General features: G+C 52.5%; 2 protein-coding genes across 3 annotated transcripts; both read right to left on the bottom strand.

Annotated features, from left to right (window-relative positions):
• Window positions 1–32: 32 nt before the first annotated feature.
• Window positions 33–10,172, bottom strand: LOC122424684 (E3 ubiquitin/ISG15 ligase TRIM25-like). The gene is made up of 8 exons (XM_043442751.1): window positions 10,145–10,172; window positions 6,697–6,771; window positions 5,754–6,421; window positions 3,353–3,448; window positions 2,907–3,140; window positions 2,507–2,669; window positions 2,225–2,287; window positions 33–1,340 (listed from the first exon to the last, which is right to left on the bottom strand). The coding sequence occupies exons 1-8, from the start codon at window positions 10,170–10,172 to the stop codon at window positions 781–783; spliced, it is 1,887 nt and encodes a 628-aa protein (XP_043298686.1). The 3' UTR covers window positions 33–780.
• A 2,964-nt stretch (window positions 10,173–13,136) lies between these two features.
• On the bottom strand, window positions 13,137–27,007 carry KCTD2 (potassium channel tetramerization domain containing 2). 2 transcript variants are annotated; one of them, XM_043460346.1, is made up of 6 exons: window positions 26,541–26,993; window positions 24,767–24,875; window positions 22,511–22,602; window positions 18,448–18,543; window positions 16,921–17,046; window positions 13,137–15,684 (listed from the first exon to the last, which is right to left on the bottom strand). In XM_043460346.1, the coding sequence occupies exons 1-6, from the start codon at window positions 26,880–26,882 to the stop codon at window positions 15,655–15,657; spliced, it is 795 nt and encodes a 264-aa protein (XP_043316281.1). In that variant the 5' UTR covers window positions 26,883–26,993; the 3' UTR covers window positions 13,137–15,654. The 2 variants fall into 2 exon arrangements, with proteins under 2 accessions (XP_043316281.1, XP_043316291.1); XM_043460356.1 differs by lacking the exons at window positions 13,137–15,684; window positions 16,921–17,046 and adding an exon at window positions 17,054–17,968 and having other exon boundaries at window positions 26,541–27,007.
• Window positions 27,008–27,037: the final 30 nt, after the last annotated feature.

Genomic DNA, 27,037 nt, shown 5'->3' with positions numbered 1-27,037 from the left:
TTGGCTTCCTGCACTACCCAGGGGAGCTGAGTGCAGTGGGCTTAAGTCTGGGGGGCGTGGAGAGCAGCTTCCAGGCCCGCTGCGGAGGGTGCAGGATGTCTAAGGGTCACCCACCCAGAGAGCTTCAGTTCCACAGGCTCCTCAGCTGCAAAACACCAGCCCTGTGAGAAAAACTCTTGCTGGGCAGAGGAATGGGGGCCCCAGCCCGGCCTGAGAACCGAGGCCCTCAGCCTTTTGGGGAGGGAGGTCTGGCACAGTCATGATTCCCCGGCTTAACTTCCTAGCCTCCAATTAAGCCAGTGACTCAGAACACCCCTACCCCCACGGGTCAGGTGCCGACTCTCCGTCTGGCCACCTGTGGGGGAGGAGTCACCTGGCCCAAGCCCTGCCCACTCCTGGGCAACCTGGGGCCAGGACCAGCCCGGACACCCTCCGACGGGGCTTGGGAGCTCACGGGTGGGAGAGGCCGAGCATCCTGGTCAGGAATCCCCCCTCTGGAGGCCACCGGGCTGTCCCCAGTCCCAGGGGGATCGCCAGCCTGGTTCAGAGCCCCTTCTCCCGTGACAGTGGGGACGGGAGGATCGGCCTGTTTTCAGGGATCCCCAGGACCTCCCGGGACCCCTGGGGGGTCGTCGCTGGTGAAGTCCAGGCAGCGGGTCAGGAGGCGGGTTCGCCGCCCGCCCCTCCACCCCGGGCCAGGGGACCCCCTCGGGCCGGCCACCCTCCCCGGCGCGCCCCTTCCCGCGGGCGCAGCCAGCGCTCGAGTCCAGCTTTATTGGCCTAGGCCTCGGAGGGGCGCTGCTTGAGCGTGACCGAGGCGCCGCTGCTGACCATGACGGCGGGGTAGAGCGGCTCCAGGAAGGAGGCGAGGAAGCGGTAGAGGAGGCTCACGCCGCCCGCCACGCCGTAGAAGGAGAGGCAGCCGGCCGCGCAGTCGAGCGCCACCCCCAGCGTGCGGTGGTAGCCGCCGTGCAGCACCGTCTGCGTGTTGTTGTGCCAGACGGAGAACTTGAGCGAGTCCCACTCCAGGCACCACGAGTAGGGGTTGCGGCCCAGCAGGTAGACGATGTTGCGGCGCGGGCGGCCGCCGAGCGGGGGGCTGCGGCGGTAGGTGACACCCAGGCACACCCACGAGTTGGACACGTCGGCCTCCCAGTAGTGGCGGCCCTCGGCCAGGCCCCGCGAGCACAGAACCTGCGGCCACTGCTTGAAGCCCGGGAAGGGCCCGCCCGCCGCGAAGGGCTCCAGGAGGATGCCCAGGTTCAGCACCGAGTGGGTCTCCTTGAACAGGAAGAGCTCCTCGCTGGCCGTCGTGGGGTCGAAGTTCAGGTTGCAGTAACCTGGGCCGAGGGGGTGTGGGAAAGGGGGCTAGGGTCCGCGGGCCCGGGGGACAGAGCACTGGAGGTCTGGAGAGGGGAGGGCCGAAGCTCACAGCTTTGGCACAAAAGTCACCAAGTGCTTCCATCCCCAGCTCCCAAGAGTGGCCCCTCCATTCCCCTCTCTAAGTTTTCAACTCTGGTCTGAAGGTGCGGACATTGTCTGGCTGGGCACTGTCCAAAGGCCTGCCTTCCTAGAGAGGTGGACAACCAGGCGTCCCCCTATCTGCCCTCCCCCACCAAACCCTAACATGATCCCCCTTTCTGCTTGTTCAGGACACAAGACTGGGTGGGACTGCGGGAGCGACAGGGGCTCCTGGCGGAGGTCGCTCAGAAGGGGTCATCTTAGGGTTCATCAGCCGTGACCCTGGAGACCTCAGAGACATCACCGGTGATTTCTTAGAGAGTCACTTGGTCCCTCGCCTAGCCTGGGAGAGGGGCTGCAGGGACATTAACTGAAAAGGGAGACTGACTGTAGAAGAAATGGACAGGGCCATCCACGCTGGCTTGGCTAAAGTCCAGAGGAGGTCGGCAGGCACCCAGCTGAGGGCAGAGGCTGAGCCACATCAGGGCCACAGAGGGCTGCAGAGCTGGCCTCTGGGTAGTGGTCGAGGCCCTGCCACCCATGGGCGTGGGACAGGACAGCCTTCTCCCCTTCCTCTCAGGGCCGTGGAGTCACAGGCCTTCTGAGGTCTCCAGTCCAGAGTACAAGGTCAGGGCAGGAGAGACCTGGCATCTTTCTGGAGCCCTGGCCTGAATGGAGGTGGGGCTGGGTCGGTCGAGGCAACCAAGGGCCCTGTTCCTTTCCTTCCTGCCCCTGGGGCTGGACCCCAGGACTGAGGACTCACACTTGAGAAGGGTTTTCCTGTCCACATCTGGGGGCAGCACCTCATAGGAGTTCATCTTAATGCCTGGGGAAGATGGAGGGGCTCTGCTGAGGACACTTCCATAGCCCAGTGTCCTTCCAGAGAGAGGCATGGGCTCCCAGGAGGTTGAGTCACCTGGCGAAGGTTCACACAGGCCATGCTCTCTTACAAGTGCCCAGAATCCCAACTGCTGCCCTCGGGGCAGCCCATCCCCAGAAGGCAGGAGGGTCTCCAGCCGCCCCAGGCAAGCAGGCTCTAACTCACCCTTCAGGAGGAGCTGGTTGATGAAGCTGAGACCCATGTCCACCAGCCGGGTCCGGAGTTCCGCCAAGGTCTCTGGCAACTGGAGGAAGCTCTGCTTCTCCTCACAGTTGGTACCCATGAGGGGTTCCATGCAGGCAGGGAAGTGCTTCAGCCTGGGCAACTCCTGCAGGCAGGGAGGGGCTGGCAGGACCACTTGTGAGCCAGGCCCCAAGCAAGGGCCAGGGGCTTAGCAGTTCCCCAGAACCAGGAGGCAGGCGGGAAAGCTGCCAATGTTCAAACCCGGACAGCTTTCTCCCCTACTCCTGGCTTATTCGGACATCTGAATTAGGGCTGTCAAAGCCCCTGCAGCCCAGTGGACATTGCGCTGGACCTGGGCGGTGGGGGTAGGGAGGGGCCTTGCCTGCAGAAACTGCTGGTCACTGCGGTTGGCGAGCAGGCTGCGGAGCCAGATGCTGTCCCCCTCGAGCTTCAGGAGCCGGTTGTGACTCTGCTGGATGGAGCCACCCAGCTTCCCCAGGGCGGCAGCCTCCTCTTTCTCCACGAAATCCAGCACCTTCATCTGCATCTGTTTGATCTCCTGGATGATCTCTGAGAAGCAGGCGTTCACCTCTTCCCGGGTTGTCTGGATCAATTTCTGGCGGCAGGGGCGGGGAGGGGGTGGTGACAGAGAGGTGTCTTTGAGCCCCACCTCCTTACCCTCCTTGTGAGGGCCCAGAGATGGCCAAGGCATCACCTCTCTGTTTGCCTGGCCCCATGCCATCCACTCCAAGCCCTTGAGAGGCCCCCTTGGCCTGAAGCAGGGCGCTGGGGAAGCCTGGGCCAGAGATGGCGATGGGCCCAGCTTACCGAGAGAAAAGCCACCTGGCCCCGGTGCTTCTGGCTGTCAGAGGTGATGATCAGCATCTGGTTCTCCACGTTGGCCTGGACCTTCCGAACCTCCACCTGGGGTGAGAGGGTGAGGTGGAAGAGGAGCGGGCTGGTGGCTCAGAGAGGTGCCCTAGCAGAAGCCCTCTGTGGCCAGTCCCATGTCTGAGCTCAGAAGAAACGCACCTCTTCAATTAAATTAAAAAAAAAAAATTTATTTAGTTGCATCAGGTCTTAGCTGTAGCACATAGATCTTTCCTTTCAGTACATGGGCGCTCTAGTTGTGCCATGTGGGATCTTTGTTCCCCTACCAGGGATTGAACCTGTGTCCCCTGCATTGCAGGGCAAATTCTCAACCACTGAACCACCAGGGAAGTCCCACCTCTTATGTTCTTAAGAGGTCTGAATGAGAATGAGGATGGGTAGGGCTTAAGGGTAGATGGCCCAGGGACACCCCTCTATTTTTTTTTTTTGGCTGCGAGGCATGTGGGATCTTAGTTCCCCAACTAGGAATCGAACCTGTGCCCCCTGAAATGGAAGGGCAGAGTCCTAACCACTGGACCGCGAGGGAAGTCCCTCGGGGCCACTCTTCTGTTCTCTCATTCGATGAGAGACTCCCCATTCTTAGGAATCAGGTTCTCTGCTTCTGACAGCTGATGACCATAGGGTTCAGATCACAAGCAGCAGCTATGGAGGGGTTCGGTGATTTGAGAAGCCTGGGGGCGGGCAGTGGGGTGAGCAGGGGTTGATCAGATGTGGAGCCCTTGGCTCCCTGGGGCAGTGCCGCCAGGTCTAGGAAGAACTGTGTCCCCAAGTCCTTCCACATAAGCCTTTAGTCTCAGCTAGCCCAGAGGCTCAGCGGTAAAGAATCTGCACAAGGAGACACTCAGGAGATGCCGGTTCGATCCCTGGGTTGGGAAGATCCCTTGGAGGAGGAAATGGCAACCCACTCTGGTATTCTTGTCTGAAAAATTCCAAGGACAGAGGAGTCTGATGGGCTACAGTCCTTGGGGTTGTCAGATAGGACTGAGTGGCAGCACAAGCACATCCCAGGGGCGGGCATTGTCATGATTTACAATCTGCCGTCGGACAGGGGGGTTCCAGGCACCTGTCTGTGAACTGCTGCTGACCCACAACAAAAGCAGCAGCTGTGCCAGGCTGTAAATCAACACATTTCTCCCTTTGTTGAGAAGGTCCTGCTGTGAAAAAAGTGTCAGCTGAACTAGACAGTGCGGTGAGCTGGCTTACATTCTGGCCCAAGCTTCTTTCTTGCAGGTGGCTACCTTGGAATAGCACAGTTCTAGAATATGCTTGATAGAATGTTTCAAATATAAGTACTCCATCAAAGAAAGCAATCCAAATGGAGAAAACGTAATTTGAAAAGAGAAAAAAAGGAAGGGATTCACCCAACCTGACATGTTTGTATTTTGATATGTTACCTTTCAGCCATTCCTTTTTCTGTGCAAAAATTTTTTTAAATAGGATTCATCACAAATAACTTTGGATCCTTTTTTTTTTTTTTTTAATAAATAACTAACCATTTTGTTAAACTTTTTTTTATTACAGTGCACAGCATGATCTTCCCCCACCAGGGATAAACACGTGCTCCCCTAAGCGGAAGCAGAGTCTTAACCACTGGATGGCCAGGGAAGTCTCTGGATCCTTATTCAGTGTATCTGATAGCACTTTTTCACGTGCTATCACTCTGGGTGCTTTAGTCCCAAGTGATGTCCAGCTCTTCGAGACTCCATGGACTGCAGCCTGCCAGGCTCCTCTGTCCATGGGATTCTCCAGGCAAGAGTACTGGAGTGGGTTGTCATTTCATTCTCCAGGGGATCTGCCTGACCCAGGAATTGAATCCAGGTCTCCTGCACTGCAGGCAGATTTTTTTTTTTTTTTTTTTTTTACCGACTGAGCTACCAAGGAATTCCCAGCATCATTTTAATGGCTAGAGAAGGAAATGGCAACCCACTCCAGTATTCTTGCCTGGAGAACCCCATGGACAGAGGAGCATGGCAGGCTACAGTCTATACGGTTGAAGAGAGTCAGACATGACTGGGCCACTAAGGACAGTTTAATGGCTACAATCCTTTCCTTCCTGGAAAGGTGCGCCTGGAACACAGAGTTCTCTTGCTCCTCCTCGGCCTCCCCTCCCCTCCCCTCCCCCATCCACCCTCTCCCCAGCCCTCCTCCCTCTCCCCTCCCCCATCCACCCTCCCCCTCCCTCTCCCCTCCCTCATCCACCCTCCCCCTCCCTCTCCCTTCCCTCTCCCCTCCCCCATCCACACTCCCCTCCCCTGCCTCTCCCCTCCCCCATCCACCCTCCCCTCCCTGCCCCTCCCCCTCCCCACCCCTCCCCGCCTCCGCGCTCCCCGCCCCCCACCTCCTTCTGCGCCCGCTCCTCCTCCAGCGGGATGGTGTCGTGGTTCTTGTGCTCCTCCAGCAGGCAGGCCCCGCACACGCAGCAGCCCTCGGTGCGGCAGTACAGCCGCCGGAGCTTGCGGTGCTTCCGGCACAGCCGGCTCTTGAGGTCCCACACGGGCTCCAGCAGCTGGTGCCCGTGGAACACCTGGTCCTCGAAGTGGCTGCGCAGGTGCTTCTCGCACAGGGAGGCCATGCACTGCAGGCACGACTTGACGGACTTGAGCTGCTCGGGGGCGCAGAAGTCGCAGGGCACGTCCCTGGGCCCGGCCAGGCTCCGTGAGGACCCCAAGGTCTGGCCCTTGGCCTGGGTGAAGCAGGTCACCATCTCCTCCAGGATGACGTTCTTGCAGAGGCGAGGCCGCGTGGGGAAGCTCTCCCGGCACTGGGGGCAGTAGAGGGGCTCGCCCACGGTGGCCTGGTAGTCCCAGAAACCCTGGAGGCAGCTCATGCAGAAGTTGTGCCCGCAGGCGGTGGTGACCGGGTTGCGGAACACCTCCAGGCAAACGGGACAGAGGACTTGGTCCTCCAGCGTGCAGAGACTGCTGTCATTCATCAGGAACTGGCCTTGGGGAGGTCCCGAGAGCTTGGCCGTGGGCTGCAGGGCTGGGGCTTGGTCCTGGACTGGCCCTGGGAAGGCGGGGCAAAGCCAGGTTGAAGCCATGGCAGGAGTTGAGGGGCCTTTGAGGGGGACCCCTTTTCTTCTGTTGGAAGCAGCTGGTCTGCCCACGGGGTACTGGGACTGTGCCATTGGTCAACCCTCGGAGGGCATAAACTGAGGCCTGTGTTTTTGTCCCTGCCCGAATTCCTGGAAGGTGGATAGGCAGGAAGAAGTCACATGGTGACAAGGGAAACGAGTCGCTTCCTTGGCCCTTTGGGAGAAAGGTCAGCGCACAGGTACTTACGTGAAACTCTCTGCATGTTAAGGAGAGCCAGAGGCTTGGCTGCCCTGTGGATGGAGGGAAGAGGACCCTTGGGTGCTTAGGCCCGCGTTGGGGGGAGGGGCGAGGCCCCAGGTCACCAGCTGCTGGGAGGACTCCCAGCCCAGTGTGCCCCAACCCCAGCCCTTTACATCCCCCGAGGTTGGATGACCACCTTCTCACCTTTCCCTTTGGCTGCTGTTCTGCAGTCCCCCTATTGCGTTGGACCCCCTCCTTGAGACTGCCCACAGTTTTGCTCCTGATGTCACAATTCAAGCATGACCAGCCCCAGCCTTCTGCTTGTGATGTCAGCAGGGCAAAAGAGACTCAATAAAGGAAGACATGAAGATAAGTAAATAGTAAAACATGGTATTCCAGTTAATTAAAAAAAAAAATTTCAGTTGATTATTAATGATGTTGTGTGCCTCAGTTAACCATATATATTCATCTATTCTTTAGCTTTAAAAGAAAACCAGCATGAAGCATGTTTCTTCCCGAATGTCTTTATAGGATTATAAGGATTTTTAAAGCTTTTCATCATCATAGAAATTGACTGCAAATGCCTCCTGGAGTTTGAATAATGCTTTTTTTGGGGGGAGGGGCATGGAAGGGCTCGCCAGTACATGGAAGGGCTTCTCAGTGGCAAAGAGTAAAGAACCCACCTGCCAATGCAGGTGACATAAGAGACTCGAGTTAGATCTCTGGGTTGGGAAGATCCCCTGGAGAAGGGAATGGCTACCCACTCCAGTATTCTTGCCTGGAGAATCCCACGAACAGAGGAGCCTGGTGGGCTACAGTCCCACGAACAGAGGAGCCTGGTGGGCTACAGTCCACGGGGTCGCAAAGAGTAGGGCACGACTGAAGTGACTTGGCACACACGCACGTGTGCACATGGAAATCTTTTCTTTTAATATTTTCCAGGAGAACTTACTTCAGCAAAAAAAGAAAGAGGTGCCACTGGACATGCTGCAGTGGTGAGAAGTCCTGCCCCTCCCAGGATATTCTTTGCTCCGGAAACTTCATCCCAGGAGACGAGTTGCTGCTGCACCCAGGGCCCCTTGCAGTGGACTTGGGGGACTCAGTTTACTAAGCAGAGAAGGAAGGTGGCAACTAAGTGGCAGGGAGATCTTGGGCAAGTTGTTTCATCTCTTGGGACCTTGGTTCTCTGGTGAATCAACCGGGTTGTTGTAGAAGAGATCTCAAGGCTCATTCCTGGTCTGAAGTTGAATGAACCAAACATTATCCGATTGGTGATGCTCAAGATTGTTGCTTTCCACTGTGGTTCTGATCCTCAGAAGGAAAAGATGACTGAAGCTTAGGAGAGAGTCTCATCACTGCGATAGCTTCTTGTCAGTGCTTGTTTCCCCAGATTTCTCACCCAACAGGATACATGCCCTGAAAAGTTTGCAGTATGTAACTCTTTCTGTTTTTTGGGCTTCACCATGCAGCATGCAGGATCTTAGTTCCCCGACCAAAGATGGAGCCTGTGTCCCCTGCAGTGGAAGCACTGAGTCTTAATCCCTGGACCACCAGGGACGTCCCAATATGTTACTCTTCAAAAAAAAAAATTATATTTATTTGACTGCTCCAGGTCTTAGTTATGGCATGTGGGATCTAGTTCCCTGACCAGGGATTGAAACTGGGCCCTCTGCCTTGGGAGCATCTTAGCCACTGGACCAGTGGAGAAGTCTTCATCTTTACCTCTGAAGAATATTTTCACTTGGTAATTCTACATTGGCAGCTATTTTCTTTTCAGTATTTTGGAGATCTAATTCCACTGTCTTTTTTTTAAAAAATTTATTTTTATTGTTACTTATTTTTTGGCCATGCTGCACAGACTATGGGATCTTAGTTCCCCCACCAGGGATCAAACCTTTCCCCCCCTGCATTGGAAGCCTGGAGTCTTAACCACAGGGTCGCCAGGGAAGTCCCCTCCACTGTCTTCTGGTTTATATTTTTCTGTTGAGGAGCTGACTGTCAGTCTTACTGCTGCTTCTTTGAAGGTGACCTTTTCCCCCCCGCTTCTGGTGACTTGTAAGATTTTCTCCAAATTTGTTTTCATTTTGGTATTTCTATGTTGCTGTTCAGTTGCTAAGCCATGTCTGACTCTTTGTGACCCCGTGGACTGCAGCACGCCAGGCTTCCCTGTCCTTCAGTAGCTCCTGGAGTTTGATGTGTGTTCTTATTTATCCTCCTTAGGATTTGTAGGGTTTCTTTTATTTGGCTGCCTTGGGTCTTAGTCGTGGTACATGGGATCTTTCGCTGCGGTGCACAGACTCTCTAGTTGTGGCACTCGGGCCTTAGTAGTGGCAATATGCAACTTAGTTCCCCAACCAGGGAAATCTTAGCTTCCTATGAGGGATGGAACCTGAGTTCCCTGCGTTGCGAGGCAGATTCTTAACCACTGGATTACAAAGGGATTCTTGAATATGAGGCTGCCTGTAAGTATCTCCGAGGACCTCGATTACAGCTCAGCATCTCTACCCCTCTGCCTCTACCCAGGCTCCGATGAATGCTCCCTTGGCCATTAGGCAGCCAGCTGCTTGGCTGTTTCCTCTCTGCCTCCACAATTCCCCTCTCCCATTCAAGCAGTAGGACTCCAGGACTCAGCTTTCGTTGTCAGTGCCTCCGGTTGGATTCCTGGGTAGGGAAGATCCCCTGGAAAAGGGATAGGATACCCACTCCAGTATTCTTGCCTGGAGAATCCCCATGGATAGAGGAGCCTGGCGGGCTACAGTCCATGAGGTCGCAAAGAGTCAGACACGACTGAACGACTAAGCACAGCACATTTCCAGGCACGGAGTGGCTGTGCAGTGCAAGGCCGCAAAGAAGTGAGCGTTTGCCGGAGCCCTGAGAGAAGCGAGAGCTGAGTGCCACATCCCTTCTGCACCTGCCAACGACACCCTTCTCCAGCTTCAGGGTCTCATTCAAGAGCTCTGCGGGGCCTTCCAAACCCTCCCGCCTCCAATGAGTGCTTATCGGCTACCTATCGTAATTGCACAAAGGAGGGCATATTTTGAGGGTGTTTTGCCAACTGTGTAGACAGTGCATGTGTGGAGCCTATCAGAATGAAATGTGAGTAGGAGCAATAGCCCAAGCTTAGACATAAAGCCATCCAAGAATATCCAAGGGAACTTGCTCACAATTTTCTTACAAGAAAGCTGAGAAATAGGAACTATTAGTCTTCTATCCACTTTATGTGTTTTGCTAGAAATAACTAACAGAAAACCAACCAGTTAAAAATACTCAAATTTAGATATGAGACTTAGATTTTTTTAAAAAATATTTATTTGTTTGGCTGTGTCGGATCCTAGTTGTGACACTCAGGGTCTTTTACTGCAGCACACATACTCTCTAGTTGTGGTGGGTGGGCTTAGCTGCTCTGCGACATGTGGGATCTTAGTTCCCCGAGCAGGGATCAAACCCACGTCACCTGTGTTGGAAGCTGGATTATTAACCATTGGGCCATCAGATTTCTGAGCTGCCAAATGTGACATCTGACTTGGGGAAAATAAGCACAGAGGACATAAAAGCACAAAGTGACTCATGAGGGCAAAAGCTAGAATTGGTTAAATTGAATTAAATTTCCACCAAAAATCTCTTGGAAAACCATGATCTTAATGAAAATATTTTTAAGAAATAATGAAATAGAAAAACAATTTAATTGCAATATATAGAATTAAACTGACTTCCCAGGGTAACAGTTTACTCCAGGGGAAAGCCTCACTGATGAGAATCCTTCTGCATGGTATGATTCTTATAAAAAATGTAAGCTTTGGCCTGCCACCTGGGCTCATGACTGAGCAGATTCAGTGGAACTGAAATGATCTGTAAACAGTGCCATGCAGAGCCTCCAGCAAGTCCCAACAGGAGACTCACCATGCAGATTCCAGGGTTTCGGAATAGACCCGTGACTCCTTTTATAGCAACTCTCCTTCTGAGGGCTTCCTAGGGGGATCAGTGGTAAAGAATCCGCTTGTAATGTGGGAGACCTGGATTCCATCCCTGGGTCGGGAAGATCCTCTGGAGAAGGGCATGGCAACCCACCCAGTATTCTTGCCTGGAGAATCCCATGGACCAAGGAGCCTGGCTGGTACAAAGAGTTGGACACGATGGAGTGACTCTTTTTTTTTTTTTTTTCTTTTTCTCCTTTTGAGAAACAGTGCCTGATCCCTCATCATGGGAATCAAGAGACCACATGGTCTGAGTTGCCCATCAAAACCTACAAAGCCAATTTGAGGGGTAATTAACATAGCCCAGAAATAGATGTGACTGTCTCTCAGACCTGGGAACAATGACCTTTTGCAGTGTCTTATGTTAGGGCTTCTTGGTCCATGGAATTCTCCAGGCAAGAACACTGGAGTGGGTTGCCGTGCCCTTCTCCAGAAGGTCTTCCCGACCCAGGGATGGAATCCAGGTCTCCCACATTACAGGTGGATTCTTTACCACTGATCCCCCTGGGAAGCCCTCAGAAGGAGAGTCGTGGCTTCCCTGGTGGCTCAGAGGGTAAAGTCGTCTGCCTGCAATGTGGGAGACCTGGGTTCGATCCCTGGGTCGGGAAGATCCCCTGGAGAAGGAAATGGCAACCCACTCCAGTGTTCTTGCCTGGAGAAGCCCATGGACAGAGGAGCCGGGTGGGCTGCAGTCCATGGGGTCTCAAAGAGTCCGACGCAACTGAGCGACTTCACTTTCATGTTAGGGGAGAGGGTAAGATTATCTGTGTAAAGGGTAGTTGCATCTTGTCACATGGAGGCATAAAGTTATTCTTACCATTTTGTATGAAGTTCAAATGTGCACAGAAGTGAGTTTATGGATACTGAGCAACCCCGGGTGTGGCTCCTCTCAGTCCCAACCCACCCAGACTGCCGGGTGCTGCTGGGGCTGAGAGCAGCCATGAGGGACGTGTGAGGGAGCTGGCAGGAGAAAGGAGATGAGCCCCTTCCTGTTATCAGAGGAATCACAGCAACGCAGCTTCACTCTGGCAGCAATCGCTGGTCCCAGCAGCGCGGTGGGCCCCCAGACAGCAGCATCCCTCGCAGGGCCCCTCCTCAAAGCCTCGACTGCGTATGCACTGTATGTCTTTCTTTGCCATTCCCCAACCAGGGATTGAACCTGAGCCCACTGCAGTGGAAGTGCGGAGTCTTAAGCACAGGACGACCAGGGAAGTCCCGTCTCAACCTTTTATTTTTCATTCTTTTTAAAAAATTTTATTTATTTTTGGCTGTGCTGGTTCTTCACTGCTGGGCAGGCTTTCTCTAGTTGGCGGTGAACGGGGGCTACCCTCTCGTGGTGTGCGAGCTTCTCATGGCAGTGGCCTCTGCTATCGTGGGGCACAGGCTCAATAGCTCTTACGTGTCGGCTTAATTGCTGCTCCGCATGTGGAAATCGTCCTCGATCAGGGATCGAACCTGTGTCTCCTGCCTTGGCAGGTGGATTCTTTACTAATGAGCCATCATGGAAGCCCTGCATCTTGACCTTTTAACAGTGTCAACCTCTTTTCTTTGTTCCCCAGAATTGGGAACAAATGGGCTTCCCAGGTAGCTCAGTGGTAAAGAATCCACCTGCCAATGCAGGAGATGCGGGAGACCTGGGTTTGATCCCTGGGTCGGGAAGATCCCCTGGAAGAGCAAATGGCAACCCACTCCAGTCATTCTTGCCTGGGAAACCCCATGGACAGAGGAGCCTGGTGGGCTACAGTCCATGTGGTCACAAAGAGTCGGCCACGACTGAACACGCACACACACTTCGGAGCAGTAACTCTGTCCTGCGACCCCTACGGCTGTGACAGCCGAGTCCCCCAGGCCCTTTCCTTTCCCTCCTATTTACAACTGCTGTGGCCTCTTGTTGGAGCTGTTCCAGCCACATCCCTTCTCAGTGCTTTTCTGTGTATATAACTCCTCCCCAGCTGTTAGCACCCTGTAGGAGGGACGACCCAACTCTTTGAGAAGATCCCACACCCTGCCTGATGACTTAAGGATCAACACTTAAAACTTGTGTGACTGGATTCTCACCTCACATTCTTCCTCATCCTCCTGGCAGAGAAAATGGGCACCCCATCACCTGTCCTCTTCCAGGAAGACTTTTTTCCCTTAAAGACCATCTCCTACTCCTCCCCATCTCCTTCCTGCTCTCCTGCGGGAAGCCCATCTGTCCCACCTTCTGTCCCCTGGCACTCTCTGATCCTTTCAGACGCAGTGGAATGAAAACCAGGAGGAAGAAGGTCCAGCCTCTTCCCTCCTCCCCGGCCCCCCAGGCAGTCTTAGCAGCAGGAGAAACAGGGACTCTGTAAGAAGCTCTGCTAGCAAAGGGTTCGGTGACATTCATCTCCTGAGGACAGTGTGAGAATCATCAATGTTGACAGACAGGAGGACTCCAGGAGCTGTGAGTATTGGGAAACGCACACCAAAAGTTTAAAGATTCAGAAGTCTGTTTCATGTCTTTATTGACAAGAGGGGGGAAAAGGGTCACAGCATTTCAGACTTTATTCAAAGACACACGCGGCAACAAAGGGCACCCACGAGTGACAGGCATGGCCCCCAAGGCCTGGCTCTAAGGCCATCCCAGAGGGTGTGGGTGACTTCTCAGCCCTTCCCCTCAGCATCTGTCTCTTCTTCCTCTAAGCCTCACGGACTCCCCTGAGATCAGTTAGAACTGTGCATAAACGAAGTCACTCCAGAGGCGGCCGGGCCCTGCCTGGCCGGCGTCGCCCGCGTGGCAGCCCTGGGCAGCTAGAGAGCGTGGGGCACTGCTCACGTGACCCCCCCCAGCCAATGGCCAGGCCTCTCTCTGGAATGGTCAGCCGGGCTTTCCCCAAGGGAGCCGGCTTTTCAAGAAAAAAAAAACACCAACTTGGTTCACGAAGGGCTTGGGGGAAATACTCCCAGAAACCTTAAGAAACAGTCCCTCTCAGATTCCTGGAGCGCTGAAACAACTGAGACTGTCGCTGGTGGCCCGGGGGAGGGAACCTGGGGAAAGGCTTCTGCTGGTCCCTCAGAGCGCTCAGCGAGGGGCACGGCGGGCTTCGCGGACTCCACGGTGGACCTGTGCGAAGCATGATGAGAAAGACGCGTCCAGAGGGGCTGCCCCCCTGCCCTCCAGCCTCCCCCTCCTCCTCGCTCCTGCGGGTCTGCTTGGGCTTGAGGCCCCAGACGCCAAGGCTTGCCTCCTTTCAGTCTGACGGTGCTTATTCCCATTGACCAGAGCTCCTCACCCATCAGCCTCTGGTTGACAGCAGCTTTAACTTGACATGTTCAAATCTTTTTTTTCTCCCCCGAAAGATGTCAGGATGGACACCTGCAACCATTCTGCAGGGGCAACTGTTTTTGTAGGTAGCAGGTCCTCTAACATTTTGCAGCTCTAAGAATCCTGGGCACGGGCCAGACGTCCGTGGTGCCGATAGGCACGTTCACGCTGCGGTGTAGACACGGCGTGTCAGCAGGCGCCCAGACACACTTCTCCCCTACTCTACACACGGACATGTGAGGGCAATGTGAGGTTCCTGTCTGAGGGAACCAGTCACAGGCTCAAAGACACTTGGCACAGTCGATAGTCACTTTAAAGAAACCCTGACCCCAGACCCATGCGGTGAGCAGCTGAGTTGGGTGGCAGACGGAACCTCAGCTAGGAGCCATGGGCTTGCGGGGTCTCTTATGGACAAAGTGCTCCCCACGGGCACTCCCCCTTCTCTGGACCGCCTGCCACACTAAAATTCACCGGGGAAAAGCCCGCATCCTCGGGCCCCTCTGCACCCCATGACTGCTTGCCCAGACCCGGACGCTCGGACAGCAGTCCGTCACGAGCTCCGAGGCCTGGCTCCTGATCGAACACCACTGGCTCGTCAATGCCTCGGCCCCCACAGAAGGAAGCGGCGGCGAGGGTCGGACAGATGAGGGGGTCCTGGGCCCGCCCGGCAAACGCACACACACTACGGCGGACGGCGTGGGCTCACAACCACTGCCAAGGTCAGAAACCAAGAAGACACACAAATATCGCACTTTCAATCAAGGCATTTCTGAGACGACCACAAAAACAATGCCACTTTTGATACTACAACCTACCACGTTTGGCAATTTTCAGAGGAAACGGTCATCTCCACCCCAAGGCACCAGAGGGTCCAAAATCCCTGTATCCTCGGCCCCAGTTTAACAAGTCAGGGAAGGAACACGGGCCAACTGAGGGCAAGCAAAGGCTGCATAAGCAGTTACACCAACACCTACAGCGCCCACCAGTCTGCGTGTCTGACTCGGTGCAGGACACCGCCGGCCTCGGACCTCTTCCTGGGGAGGTGAGCTATCTGGGGTGGGGTGGGGTGCCAGCTGCTGGAGGCAAATGAGGCAAGCCGAACATGGGGCAGCTGGTGGCCTGAATCCAGAGCTGCGACCCCCCATCCTCCCCTCCTCAAAGAGGCTTTGTTCATAGGAATGTGGGGGTGCTCTAGAGACTCTATCCTTCACCGAAACCTCAATTCAGCAGCCTAAACCAGACTCCTCTGCGTCTGCTGCAGGAGTCTGGGGTGTGTGGGAGAGAAAGGTGGTGTGATGAAGCGGCTGCCCACGTCCAACAGGGCACACTCCGGTGAAAGCGTGGCACAGATCAGGACAACCATCTTTCGCGCTCCGGCCTCGGGGAAGTACAGCATCTGCAAGGACCTAGGCCTTCCTCCTCCCCGCCCCATCCCGAGATGAGCTCCACCTGGGAACCCAGCCCAGTACTCTTGGAGAGGTTTGTTACAACACCGGCTACGAAAAGAAAAGCAGGTTTCTGAGAAGGTATTGTGCAGCCGAAAGTGGCATCTGCCTTCGGGTTCCTGTGGGTGGGGGTGGGGTTCCTTTGGTTTTGACCAGAACTCTCCTCCGCTGGGGGCCAGGTGCGGCTGGGCTTGGCAGTAGCTCGGTTACTGTACAGGAGCTCGGCTGGGCGCGCTCGTCGCTGAGGACTCGGAGTTTACATCCGAGACCCTCTCTCCTGAAGAATCTAGAAGGGGAAAGTGGGGGAGACTGAGGCTTGGACTCTAGGTGCACACTGCTTATAGGCGGGGTGGCTTCCCAGCCCATTGAGGGAGGAGAAAGAGACTGGAGTGGCTTCCCTCTGGACCCCGTGGAGCAGCAGCAGGACCACCCGTTACCCCGATAAGTGAGGCAGAACCCCTGAAGCACTGCAGTGTGAAGACGCTGGGGCAGGGCTTATGTGCTGTGGGGCCACCTCCCCTGAGCGGAAGGACACATCCAGCTCCCCACACGTGGTGGAGGACCACTGCGGGCGGAGCAGGACCACCTCACACAGAGGAGAACCACCTCCCCTGAGCGGAAGGGCACAGCCAGCTCATCACACACCGTAGAGGACCACCTCATGCAGAGGAGGATCACCTCATGTGGAGGAGGGCCACCGCACACGGTGGAGGATCACTACACACATAGGAGGACCCCCTCCCCTGAGCGGAAGGACACAGCCAGCTCACTGCACGCAGTCACCGCACGCGGTGGAGGACCACCTCCCTGAGGGGAAGGAAACAGCCAGGCTCACCACACACAGAGGAGGACCACCTCACACGGAGGAGGATCACCTCCCTGAGGGGAAGGACACAGCCAGGCTCACCACACACAGAGGAGGACCACCTCCCTGAGGGGAAGGACACAGCCAGGCTCACCACACACAGAGGAGGACCACCTCACACGGAGGAGGACCACCTTTCCTGAGCAGAAGGACACAGCCAGGCTCACCCCACACTGATGACGGAGACTCACTGTGGGGATGTGTGTGAGTGGCACAGTGGAGGAAGAAGAGAGCAGTGTGCAACAAGCTTCCAGTAACCTCAGGGCGTTGGGGTGCGGGGGGTGTCACAGAGGTAACCAAACACCTTTTCTCTTGAGAGAGAGAACAGTTTCAAAGTATAAAAGCAGAATCCTTCCAACTCTGAGTTTCAAAATTCTCACCTTATAGGCATCAGTGGCCATTAGCTTTTCTTTTTCACTGATTTGACAGAGCCTGGGAAAAGACTACCCTACTTTAGTTCACGTGTCCTAAACTAAAAGCCTATGTCACTGCTTCAAAAATCCTGGTTTAAACGACAACAGTCAAAAGGTCAAAACGAAAGGGAAAAGCAAAGCTGGCTTGAGACGGAAAGGGATGATCTGGTGAGCAGCAGTTCAGGCAGGGCTGAGCAGGGGCTGGGAGCAGAGTCAGAGACGAACGTCAGGCAGAGCGACTCACCTTGGCCTTCTCACTGGGCTCGATGACAATGCCGTTGGTAGAATTGTTCAGTTCTCTGGAGACAACACAGAGGAACTCTGCCTGATCCTCGTTCCCGTAGTTATAGGAAGATCCGATGCTGATGAGCTGACCAAACAAGACAGGTCAACATTTGGACAGGGATCTTAAAATAATTAAGGGCCACACGAATCAAACCCTCCTCCTGACTGAGCTTTGTTGTTTTGCTTCTCAACCGACGAAGAACTCACTGGGACTATCAAGGCCCCAGGGGACACCTGGATCCCAGTTATTCACCACAGCATCACCGGCAAGGGTTTCCTGCTGTGGCCTGGCTTCCATCCCTGGCTGGGGAACTAAGCCATGCAGCACAGCCACAAAATCAACCATCCGACCAAACAAAAAAAAACCCACTCTTAAAAAAACAAGCAAACACACAAACAACTTTGTCTTTAAAATTTTATACCAGGGAAAAAATACTTCTGGAGTGGAAGTATGACATTTTGCAACCCATAGCTGAACAAGAACAAGGGATACACAGAATTGATTCTGCCATGGAAGATAACTGTGAGGAGTCACCCAGTATTGGTGCTGAAGAGAGAGATACCTGTGTTTGGTCTATAATGTAATACTGTTGACCCAGTAACTTTCATTTAAGGTAAGCATATGTTGACAGTTCAGCTGACCTCTTAAATTCTACACAGAAACAAGCATGATTCATTGACTTTATAATACTGTCGTTCGACTCATGCTCAGCCTCCCTGTGTGTTTTGAAGACAACAGATGAACAACTCTGCCATCTAATGGAAGAAAACAGTAAAATCCTGGTTCTCAGATGCTTTGTTTCGATGCCGTGGTCGTGAGCACAAAGCTACAGAACAGAAACCCACAGGCTGATGGGGAAGGACCTCACCAGGCTCCAGCTCGTCTGAGCCCGTCATGCCATGCCTGCTCACCACGCCGCGTGAACAGGGAGGGTCACTGCTGAGCCCTCGTCTTCTTCAGCTACTTATTCTAGAATGTGTCAGCAACGCACTTTTGAAAGGAATCCCTGAAGGAGAAAAACCCAAAGAGGCACTTTCAAGCCTAAAGAAGCTGGCTGGCTCCCTCTGGGCAGAATCACAGCAAGTTCTGGATATAGAGCCTGGAGACAGGACACTGTTCTCAGTCTCACCCAGCTCATCGCACCCTGCCATGCAGACTGCACATGGAAGGCCTCTTTCCCCTGGCCCTACTGGACTCCTAGGGTGACCGACTGGCTACAGGTGGTGACAGAGTGGCCTCCTAGGCTGAGATGCACCTCATGACACGTTGGTTAGCTGCCAGGGCGCGTCCGACTCTCTGCGACCCCACGGGCGGTCACACACCAGGCTCCTCTGTCCACGGAACTCTCCAGGCAAGAATACTGGAGTGGGTTGCCATTCTCTTCTCCAGGGGATCTTCCCGACCCAGGAATCGAATCTGCGTCTCCTGCATTGGCAGGTGGGTGCTTTACTACTGAGCCACCAGGGAAGCCCCAAGAAACATTACCTGTTCGAATTTCCAACCATCGGACATAGTGGATACCATCTGCGTGAGCTCCTCCTCTTGGCACTGCAGGACTCGGTACACGTGCTTCACGGGGCCCTGCGACAACCACACACAGGCCTGAGCAACGGTTTCAAGGACACACAGTTTGCAGCTGCCTTGGTGAAGCTCTTCACAAGAAGAAAGACTGGAAAGGAGTGTGCTTGCAATTTTTTTCTTGGCAGCCACCCACTACCCCCGTTCAAGCTGCACTGTAGTTTCTCAATAAAAACTTATCCAGGGAAAGAAAGAAAATATAGGGTCCAAGAACATGAATAAAACAAAATAATCTTGAACTTCAGAAGGATGAATTATGTGAGCAACCATGCTGATAAACTTATGACTTCATCTATTTCCCAAAGGAGAAAACAGAGTAAAATTCCTCAGGACAAAAAAGTCACATTTTCTTCTTCAGTCTTTATAGCTAACACATGCTGAAAATGTAGACTGTATCTTCGTTTACTGAGAATGATACCTTATATGGAAACAATACATTAAACAGGGACTCTACAGTGAACAAATGTTCAAGCTATTTTACCCTCTGCTGAAGCTACGTCAAAGTGTTTCAGTGTTACATGGTAACATTCCTGTGACAGACAAGCGTATGGTTCCTGGCACAGACCTCCGGAAAACTGTCAACTCCTGAATCGCAGCAGTGTCTTTTGTATGCTAATAAGCTCGTCACCAGAAAGACCCAGGGGGTTAGAGGGTTAGAACTTTTGGCCCCGCTCCCTGACCATGGGGGAAGGAGGAGAGACCAGAGATTGAGTTCAATCACCAAAGGCCACTGATATAGACAACCTTTCCTACTGAATGAAGCATCCTGAAGAACCCCTAAGTAACGCGGTTCAGGGAGCTTCAAGTTGGCAAACACATCCCTGTGCTTGGGAGGGGGTAATGGAAGCTGGGGACTACACGGGGACAGAGGACCCTTTAGGCCTTCACTCCATGAATCTCTGCATCTGGCTCTTCATTTATATCCTCCATAATAAACTATAGTAAGTATAGCATTTCCCGAGTTGCACCAATTATTCTAGTGAATTACTGAACATGAAGGAGGCATTGTGGGAACCCAGATCCCAACTAGCATCCGCGCCCTGGGGAGTCTGACACTGACTCTGAGTGGTCAGTGTCAGGACAGAACCAAACTGTTGGTTATCTGGACGGTGTCAAAGATGAGATGTGCTGGCCAGACTCAACTCTCTAGAACATGAGCTAGATCAGGAAGCCAAAAGGCTGAGCAACTGAGATGGACGCCCCAGAGCTGCAGCACGAAGGCCCCCACACTTGACCTACATCGACACTTGCGACCTGGCCCACAGGGAACGAGAAGCCGGTTGTGGGACGGCTCAGGTGGCTGCCCGGGAGCAGGCTCACCAGATGTGTTCCTGTTCACAGGACAATTCCAGGCGCACAGGACTCGGTATTTAGCAGTCAGGGACCATCGGTGTTGGGTCCAAAGCTGCACACTTACTGCCCATCCGAGAGGGTGAGAGAACCAAAGAGCAGCCCGGGTTCGAAACAATGACGCCTGGTCATGGAGAGAGGGGTCAGTTACCTTCTATCGGATTTTAAGAAAATCTGGACCATCTTCTTAAGAATGATGAAAACTTAGCCTATTTTTAAAAAGGACGAGTTGGCTTCAGCTGTCTAGAAAATTAGAACAATTTGGGAAATGCTGGATGAATAAAAACAGTTACTAAGTCCCACGGGCTATAGGCCCCAAGGGCTGCACCCTCCTCTTCCAGTCTTCATTGCAGTCCTGGAAGGCAGGTGTCAGCTTCTTTCTACACGGAGGACACTGGTGTTCAGGGCGCAATATCCTGCCCAAGCAGTGTGGCGACTAAGTGGACTGGAGGTAGAGCTGGGATATGAGCCCACATCTGCCTGACAACACTATACAGTCTTTCTCATATACTCTGTCCTTCTGAACGAGGTTCCATTCAATAATGTGCTAAGGTGAAAAAAAGAAAATTCCTTCCATATAAAACATAGGACAAATCTTGTGACAATTTCAATTACCCTAGCCACACACTTCGGGAACAACCAGGTGTTTTACACTGTAAGATGCAGGGCATCGCAAAGACCCGATAGTGGCTGCAGCTGTCAGAGTCCCAGTTATTTAAGATAACTGTACTGCCTCTTTACTCTCCTCTTCCCAAGTAAACCATCGCCACTCTCAAAGGCACCAAGACCCATCTCACAGCAAAAAACGCTACCGGGGATGGCAAAGTAACAGGATGGTGGCAGCCACTGGAAGTGAAGTGAGGTCACTGGAAAAGTGGAGGAGGTCCTCCACACCCTGGGCTTTACCTGACTGTCTGCCAGGTGTGTCTCCTCTCAACACAGGCAAGGTGAAGGAGACGCCGAGTTTGAGGAGACAGCCACGGAAATCCACACTCCGCCTTAAGGTGATGTGGGACATCAAATCCACTGCCCACCCAGAGTCCCACTAAATAAAGGGGACAGGTGGAAAGGTCAATTAACATCAAAAGGGTCTTGACATTCCTAGAATAAAAAAGCTTCCAGCTAGGTATAAATCCATGAGCCTCAAAATCGAAAAAACTAATTAACTTAATTACGGTCATCAAATAAAAACCTCACAATGAATTCACTGACGGTGAAGAATTCAGAGTGTTCAGGTGCCATGGTTTGAATGGTTTCAAATTTTATACTTGATGGTACCAACAAAACTTATATTAAGCAATCAAAGGTTTGTTTTTTTGTTTAATGTGAAAAACTGAGGATGGACGAGATTCACAGAACGTCTAAGCTATTACGTATCTGTAATAGTGAAAGAAGCCACGTAAATATACCAGGAGATGGCAAAAAAATTGGTGATGCTAGATCATATTTCACATGGTAACCTGCAAACCAACTATGAGTTCATCTTTGAACATTAAAAAGGAGCCTTTCATCCCAGGTTTCAGCACCAAAAAAAAAAAGCGCCTTTCAGCCACGGACCAGATGGAGAAGAACTAAATGAGTAAGCTTCCTTTCCACCTTCGCAAAGTGCTGAGATAAAATGCAGAACAGAGTCCATTCTTCATCATAGGGGCCAGGTGGTCATCCAGATAACTCCATTCAGAGCCAGAAAAAAACGTGATACATGAAGTCTAACACAGAACATGCGAGAAACAAGTTCCTGCTTTTGAAATTCTGTATTGCAACAGATTAGCTCTCAAGAAAGCGACCATCACCAGTACCTGATGGGGCAGGAGAGAAGTCAGCCTGGAGTTGGACTCTGTCCCATTGATGCAGTCAAACCCTCTCAAAATTCCTGCCTGTTTTTCCTGCTAGACTTTAAACTTCTTGAGGACCTCCCATCAGTCGGGGTCCCTAGGGCCTAACAGAAGTTATTGTGGCCACTTGCTTAAGACTGACGATGGGCAATGTGACATGAAATGAGCTAAGTGTGCCTCACTGCCTTCCCTGCTCAAACTACATAGCAAATTCAGGTGGATTTTTGTCACCGTATCTAGAAAATCCGGACTTCCTAAAAGAGAACCTTGGTATTATTTTCTTAGAAGCGTGACCCACAAGCCATGTGCCAAGTCTATGCCATGCAAGTGTCTGTTAGCAGCTGGCTGTGACATGGTCACAGGCTGAGGGCTGGTCCTCATATAGAAGCCAACAGGTAAACAGGTAGAAGCGAGACCTCGCTTGGCCCCCATGTGGACATGGAGGGAGGCAGATGCTCTGCTGGAGAGAACAGGCTTTGAACCTCAAGTTCGGCGACTCCTCCCACTGCCATATGGCGAGCAGCCACTATTTCCCGTTCTTCTAAGGGGACATGGGCCTGTTTCGTTCTTTTGTGATTTCTCCTCTGTTTCCCTGTTCTGAACAAGTCTGGTGGAATATGTGCTGCCTGTCTGGCAGATGGACCGTATGCCACACGGAGACCTCCGGCTCACAGGGGAGACGCAAGGCTCTCAAACGGTACATTGTCCGTTTCTGATCACCTCAGACATGGGGACAAAGACTGACACGTGGGATATTTTCCCCTTAAGAGTTCAAAACCCATTACCTGTGAAGTTCTGTTCTCGTTGTCCCGTATTCTTTCCTTAACCAGTCGCACGAGAGATGCAATGTTGTAAAACTCCGCTTCCTCCAGCACGCCTAGAAGGAAAACCGACCTGTGGTTAGATGTGTGTGAACTCTCCAGAAAACAGCAGAAAGAGGCTGGAGAATACGTGCTTGCTAAGAACTGCATCTTTCACATGTAAGTCTAGTCTCCCTTCTGCAGCCTTGTAAACGCTTCTTTGCTGTTTGCTGGGTATCTGTGACCTTTTCCCCAACGTCAGCGAGGCAGTCACGAGAGTCTGCTCCGTTTACTGTTTCACCCCTGTGGTTTCCCACCTGCCACCTTCCCTGGCTCTTCCTGCTCCTGCTCATCATCTGCAGGACACCTTGACCATATGGCACTCAGTTCCTGGAGCTAGTCCCGTTGGATAACTCTTGAGCTTGCAATTTCTACCCAGTTTGTCCTAAAAGTGACCAATGTCTCTCTCTCTCTGTGTAAGTGTAAATTTATGTGGACCAGTAAAGCAATTATCCTTCAATTTAAAATAAATAAAATGTTTAAAAAAGGAAAAAAAATTATGTGGACCAAATTTAACAAGATGCATGTTATTTGAACAATGTAAAAAGCAGTCAATGAAAGAATCCCATGCACAGGACTTCCCTGGCAGTCTAATCGTTAGGATTCAGTGCTTTCATGGCTGAGGGCCCAGGTTCAATCTCTGGTCAGGGAACTAAGATACTGCAACCTGTGTGGCATGTCCAAAAAAAAAAGAATCCCATGCTTAACAAAATTAAAGGCCTGGGACAGGACAACTAAATGGGATGTGTGATCCTGGACCAGAAGAAAAAAGTTTCTATAAAGACTTCTGTTGAAACAATTGACAAAATTAGAATGTAAGCTATAGTTAAAGTGTTTATCAATATTAAACATCCTGAATTTGATAACTATATGGTGGTTACATGAGAGAATGTTCTTGCTCTTGAGAAATAGACCGCGAAGCACTAAGGGGTCAAGTCTGTAATCTAGTCTCAAGAAGTTCGGAAATAAAACTGTAGAAGGGGAGAGGAAGGAGGGGGGAGGAGGAGGAGAGAGAATGAATGAATGATAATGCAAATATAACCAAAATTGTTGATTTTGGTGAATCTGGATAAAGGGAGTTCTTGTACTATTTCTGCCCTTCAAAATCATTTTTTTAAGGCATTAGAAAAGATGTTTAAGATTCTTCTTTTGAAGAAACAAGACTACCCATGAACTGGTAACTGCTGTGGATGGTGGGTGCACGGAATTTATTTTACTATTCCAGTTACTTTGTATGCATTTGAAACATTAAGAAAAAAAGGGGGGGGGCATTAAAAATAAAAAGGGAGACCGATCCCTCTTTTGACAGGTTGTAACAGCAGTGTTCTTCAGCTGTTTCATTAGCGAGCACGGCCATTTCAACTTTCTTATGCAGAGAGAATGCTCCCAGGTCAGGGTGCCCTGCATCAAGGGACAGGCTCCCATCTTCAACTGAATGTCTCAGTGAGACGAAGATAGCCTTTTAGAAAGACGTCTAGACCCACTTATAGTCCATGTGCCCTACAAACCAAAAGGATGAGTCAACTAATGATGCCCCTGACAATGGGCTGGAGAATGAATTAGGTCAGATGCAAAAATCAAGGAAGCATGAGACCAGTCTTAAATGAGGCCAAGGCTTCATTATTCTTTTTTTTATAACGGCTGCAAGTTCAGACTAAAATTGAAAGAATAAACACCTAAATGTCAGAGATTTGCCGTTTCAGGCTGTGGATATTCACTGCTAGTAATAAGTCAATGCAAAAAGAGGTCCTGATAATTTTGCAGGTCCAGAAAAAACTCTACCTCCAAAGCTGAGCTGTGTATCTTCCTTCCCCCAAAGGAGGACAAGAACAAAGGGGCTCCTTCAAGACCCTCTCAGACTAGACTAGGTAACTGGAGGCTCCCTACTTATTTTTAAAAAGCTTTGCTTCCTGTGCACGTGAGCCTGCTGAAAATCTCAAAATTCAAATCTCAGGACTTTCCTGGTGGTCCAGTGGCTAAGACTCTGTGCTCCCAACACAGAGGGCACAGGTTTGATCCCTGGTCAGGGAACCAAGATCCCACATGCCACACAGTATAGCCCTCCCCTCACCAAAAAAAACCAAACAAAACAACAACCTACGAAAAATACATTCTAATCTATGAAATAGTTTTAAAGATTTGACCTGAACTTTGAAGATGCCTAGCACAAGGTGTCCTTACCTTCTTCTGCCAACTCCTTTGTAATGATGAGCTTCCCGTGGCGGAGGTAGTTTAGGATTGGACCAAAGTAGGTAGGGTCCCTGTCAATCAGATAGGCCCCTGTCTCGTCCTGCCAACCAAACACAAGGGTATCACTGTGGAGCTTTCATGTTAAGTCAGGGCAGGGTCTCCACCTGTCTGTCACAATTCATAAGTGAGAGGGCAAGTTCTATTAGATGTTTATTACTAACTACTGGCAAGAAGGCTAGCTTTACGGGTCTTGTACTTCAAGATCATTTCTGGGAGGGTGTTGCAGACGTATAGTCATATTCATTATCTAGGCGTTGACTTGAACTTCTAAAATCTTTACTCAGACACGATTACCAATCTCTTCTCAGCCTTTTGGGTAAGCTAAAGCGTAGATACAATTACCAACATTCTTCCTGTGGGATATTTGTTATAAAGAAACAGAGGAAGAAAATGCCATAGCTGTGTGATCTAAGTTTCTGCTTGAGATAGACATTCTGACTTCTCTATTGTCCCTGAATCACATTCCTAATTCTAAGAAAACCTCTGTTTATTTGGCAGTGCTCCTGAGCTGAGGGCCAACGGCAGTGGGAGTCTGCGTTGGCAGTTGTAACTCACACACTCCAGATCTGTGCCCAGAGGAAGCTTGGCATGGCCGGGACTTGGCTCTGACCACTATTAATCCTACTCATCTTTACAGTAAAGGGAACAAGAAGAAACTGGCTTCTACTGCAACAAAGATTCAGCACAGATAAAATCGTTCCTTTATAATAAGCAAGGTTTTGGAAAACTCTTTTAAGTGAGGGCAGGACAGTTTGCTTTCAATCTGAGATTATAGGAAAGGTAGCAGATGAATAAATGAAACTAACCAATGTTTACTTAACCCTAACTCTGTTGCAAGGGAACAGCTAAGTGCTACATGGGATACAGGCGATGTAGGCAACAGTCAATGCTTTTAGGTCAGAAACTAAAAGATGAACGTGTAAAGTTAAAAAAAATCAAACAGCTCAAACTGAAAATGGGTTAAGTGTCTTGTCACCTCTCAACTCTTTGGTTAGCAGCCATGCGTCTTGCCCAACGGTACTCTTTGGGTTTCATTTTCTCTGGTCTTAATCCGTCAGCTTAGGTTTGCATTGGTAAAGGACAACCTCTTTCCTAGGAATATATCTGAGCTCAAACCGGGACCTAAAACAGTCACAGTTACCAGATATGAGCCCAGAGAGCAGGACCACAGGAAAGAAGTGCGGGATCATGACAAGCGCTTCCTGCAACTGTCGAAGCCATCATCACACCCAGGCTTTCACCCAACTGGGCAGAGGGGTCCGAGGGGAAGTCTCAGAAAGCTACCTGGATGCCTTAGCTCGCCCTGACCCAATTCTGGATGCGTCTGCCACAGGCGCTGAGGGTCTTGACGAGGAACCAGGGAAACGAGGAAGTCGGGGGAAAACTCATGCAGACCTGAGGGGCTGGGATGAGGTGCAGAGAGGAAGGGGAGATGGGGTGTGGAGCGGACTCTCACGGGTGAGGGTGGACACAGTGCGGGGAAGCAGCGGCTGAGAACGAAGGGTGCGGTCAGAGAGAAACTCTGCGTGCGTCTGGGGCTGGGGCAGAAAAGCCCCCAGGGCTGGCTGGCGGGGAAAGATGAGGAGGAGGGGGTCCCGGCCCCAGGTGCCCGCCGGAGAGAAGCGCGTCGCAGGAAATCCGGGGACCAGCCAAAGAGGAACGAGGGGGTCCGAAGGCCGGGGGCGCGCCCGAGGGCGGGGCGCACCTTGTCCGAGTCCAGCTCCGGGTCCTCCTGGCAGCAGAGGCGGCAGAGAAAAGACTTGGGCTCCCGGCCTAGGGTCTGCCTGGTGGTCACGAAGTAGGTGCCGCCCACGTTCAGCCGGACCCAGCGGGCCGCGCCACCGCCCCCTGCCCGCTCCGGCGGCCCGGGACCCGGCTCCAGCGGCTGCGCGGCAGCGGCGGGGGGCGGGCGGCCGTGCCCGCGGGGCGTGGGGCCAGTGGGGCGAGGGCTGGGGGGCCCGCGGCCCGGGCCGCCCCCGTCGCCCAGCCCGCTCCCGCCGCCCCCTCCCAGCCCCGCCACGGCCGGGTCGAGCTGCAGCTCCGCCATCTTGGGCTGCTGCCGCCGCCGCCGCCGCCGCCGCTTGCTGCCCGCGCGCCGCCGGGCCGGCCCATCTCTCGGCAGGGAGAGCCGGGCCGGCCCATCGGCGGGGGTGGGGCCGCGGGAGAGAGACGGGAGCGCCCCCAACCAGCGTCCGCGTCCCC

Source organism: Cervus canadensis, chromosome 1, assembly GCF_019320065.1.
Source record: "Cervus canadensis isolate Bull #8, Minnesota chromosome 1, ASM1932006v1, whole genome shotgun sequence".
NCBI lineage: Eukaryota > Metazoa > Chordata > Mammalia > Artiodactyla > Cervidae > Cervus > Cervus canadensis.
Note: the sequence above shows the minus strand (reverse complement) of the source record. Positions and strands in the feature narration are given on the sequence as shown.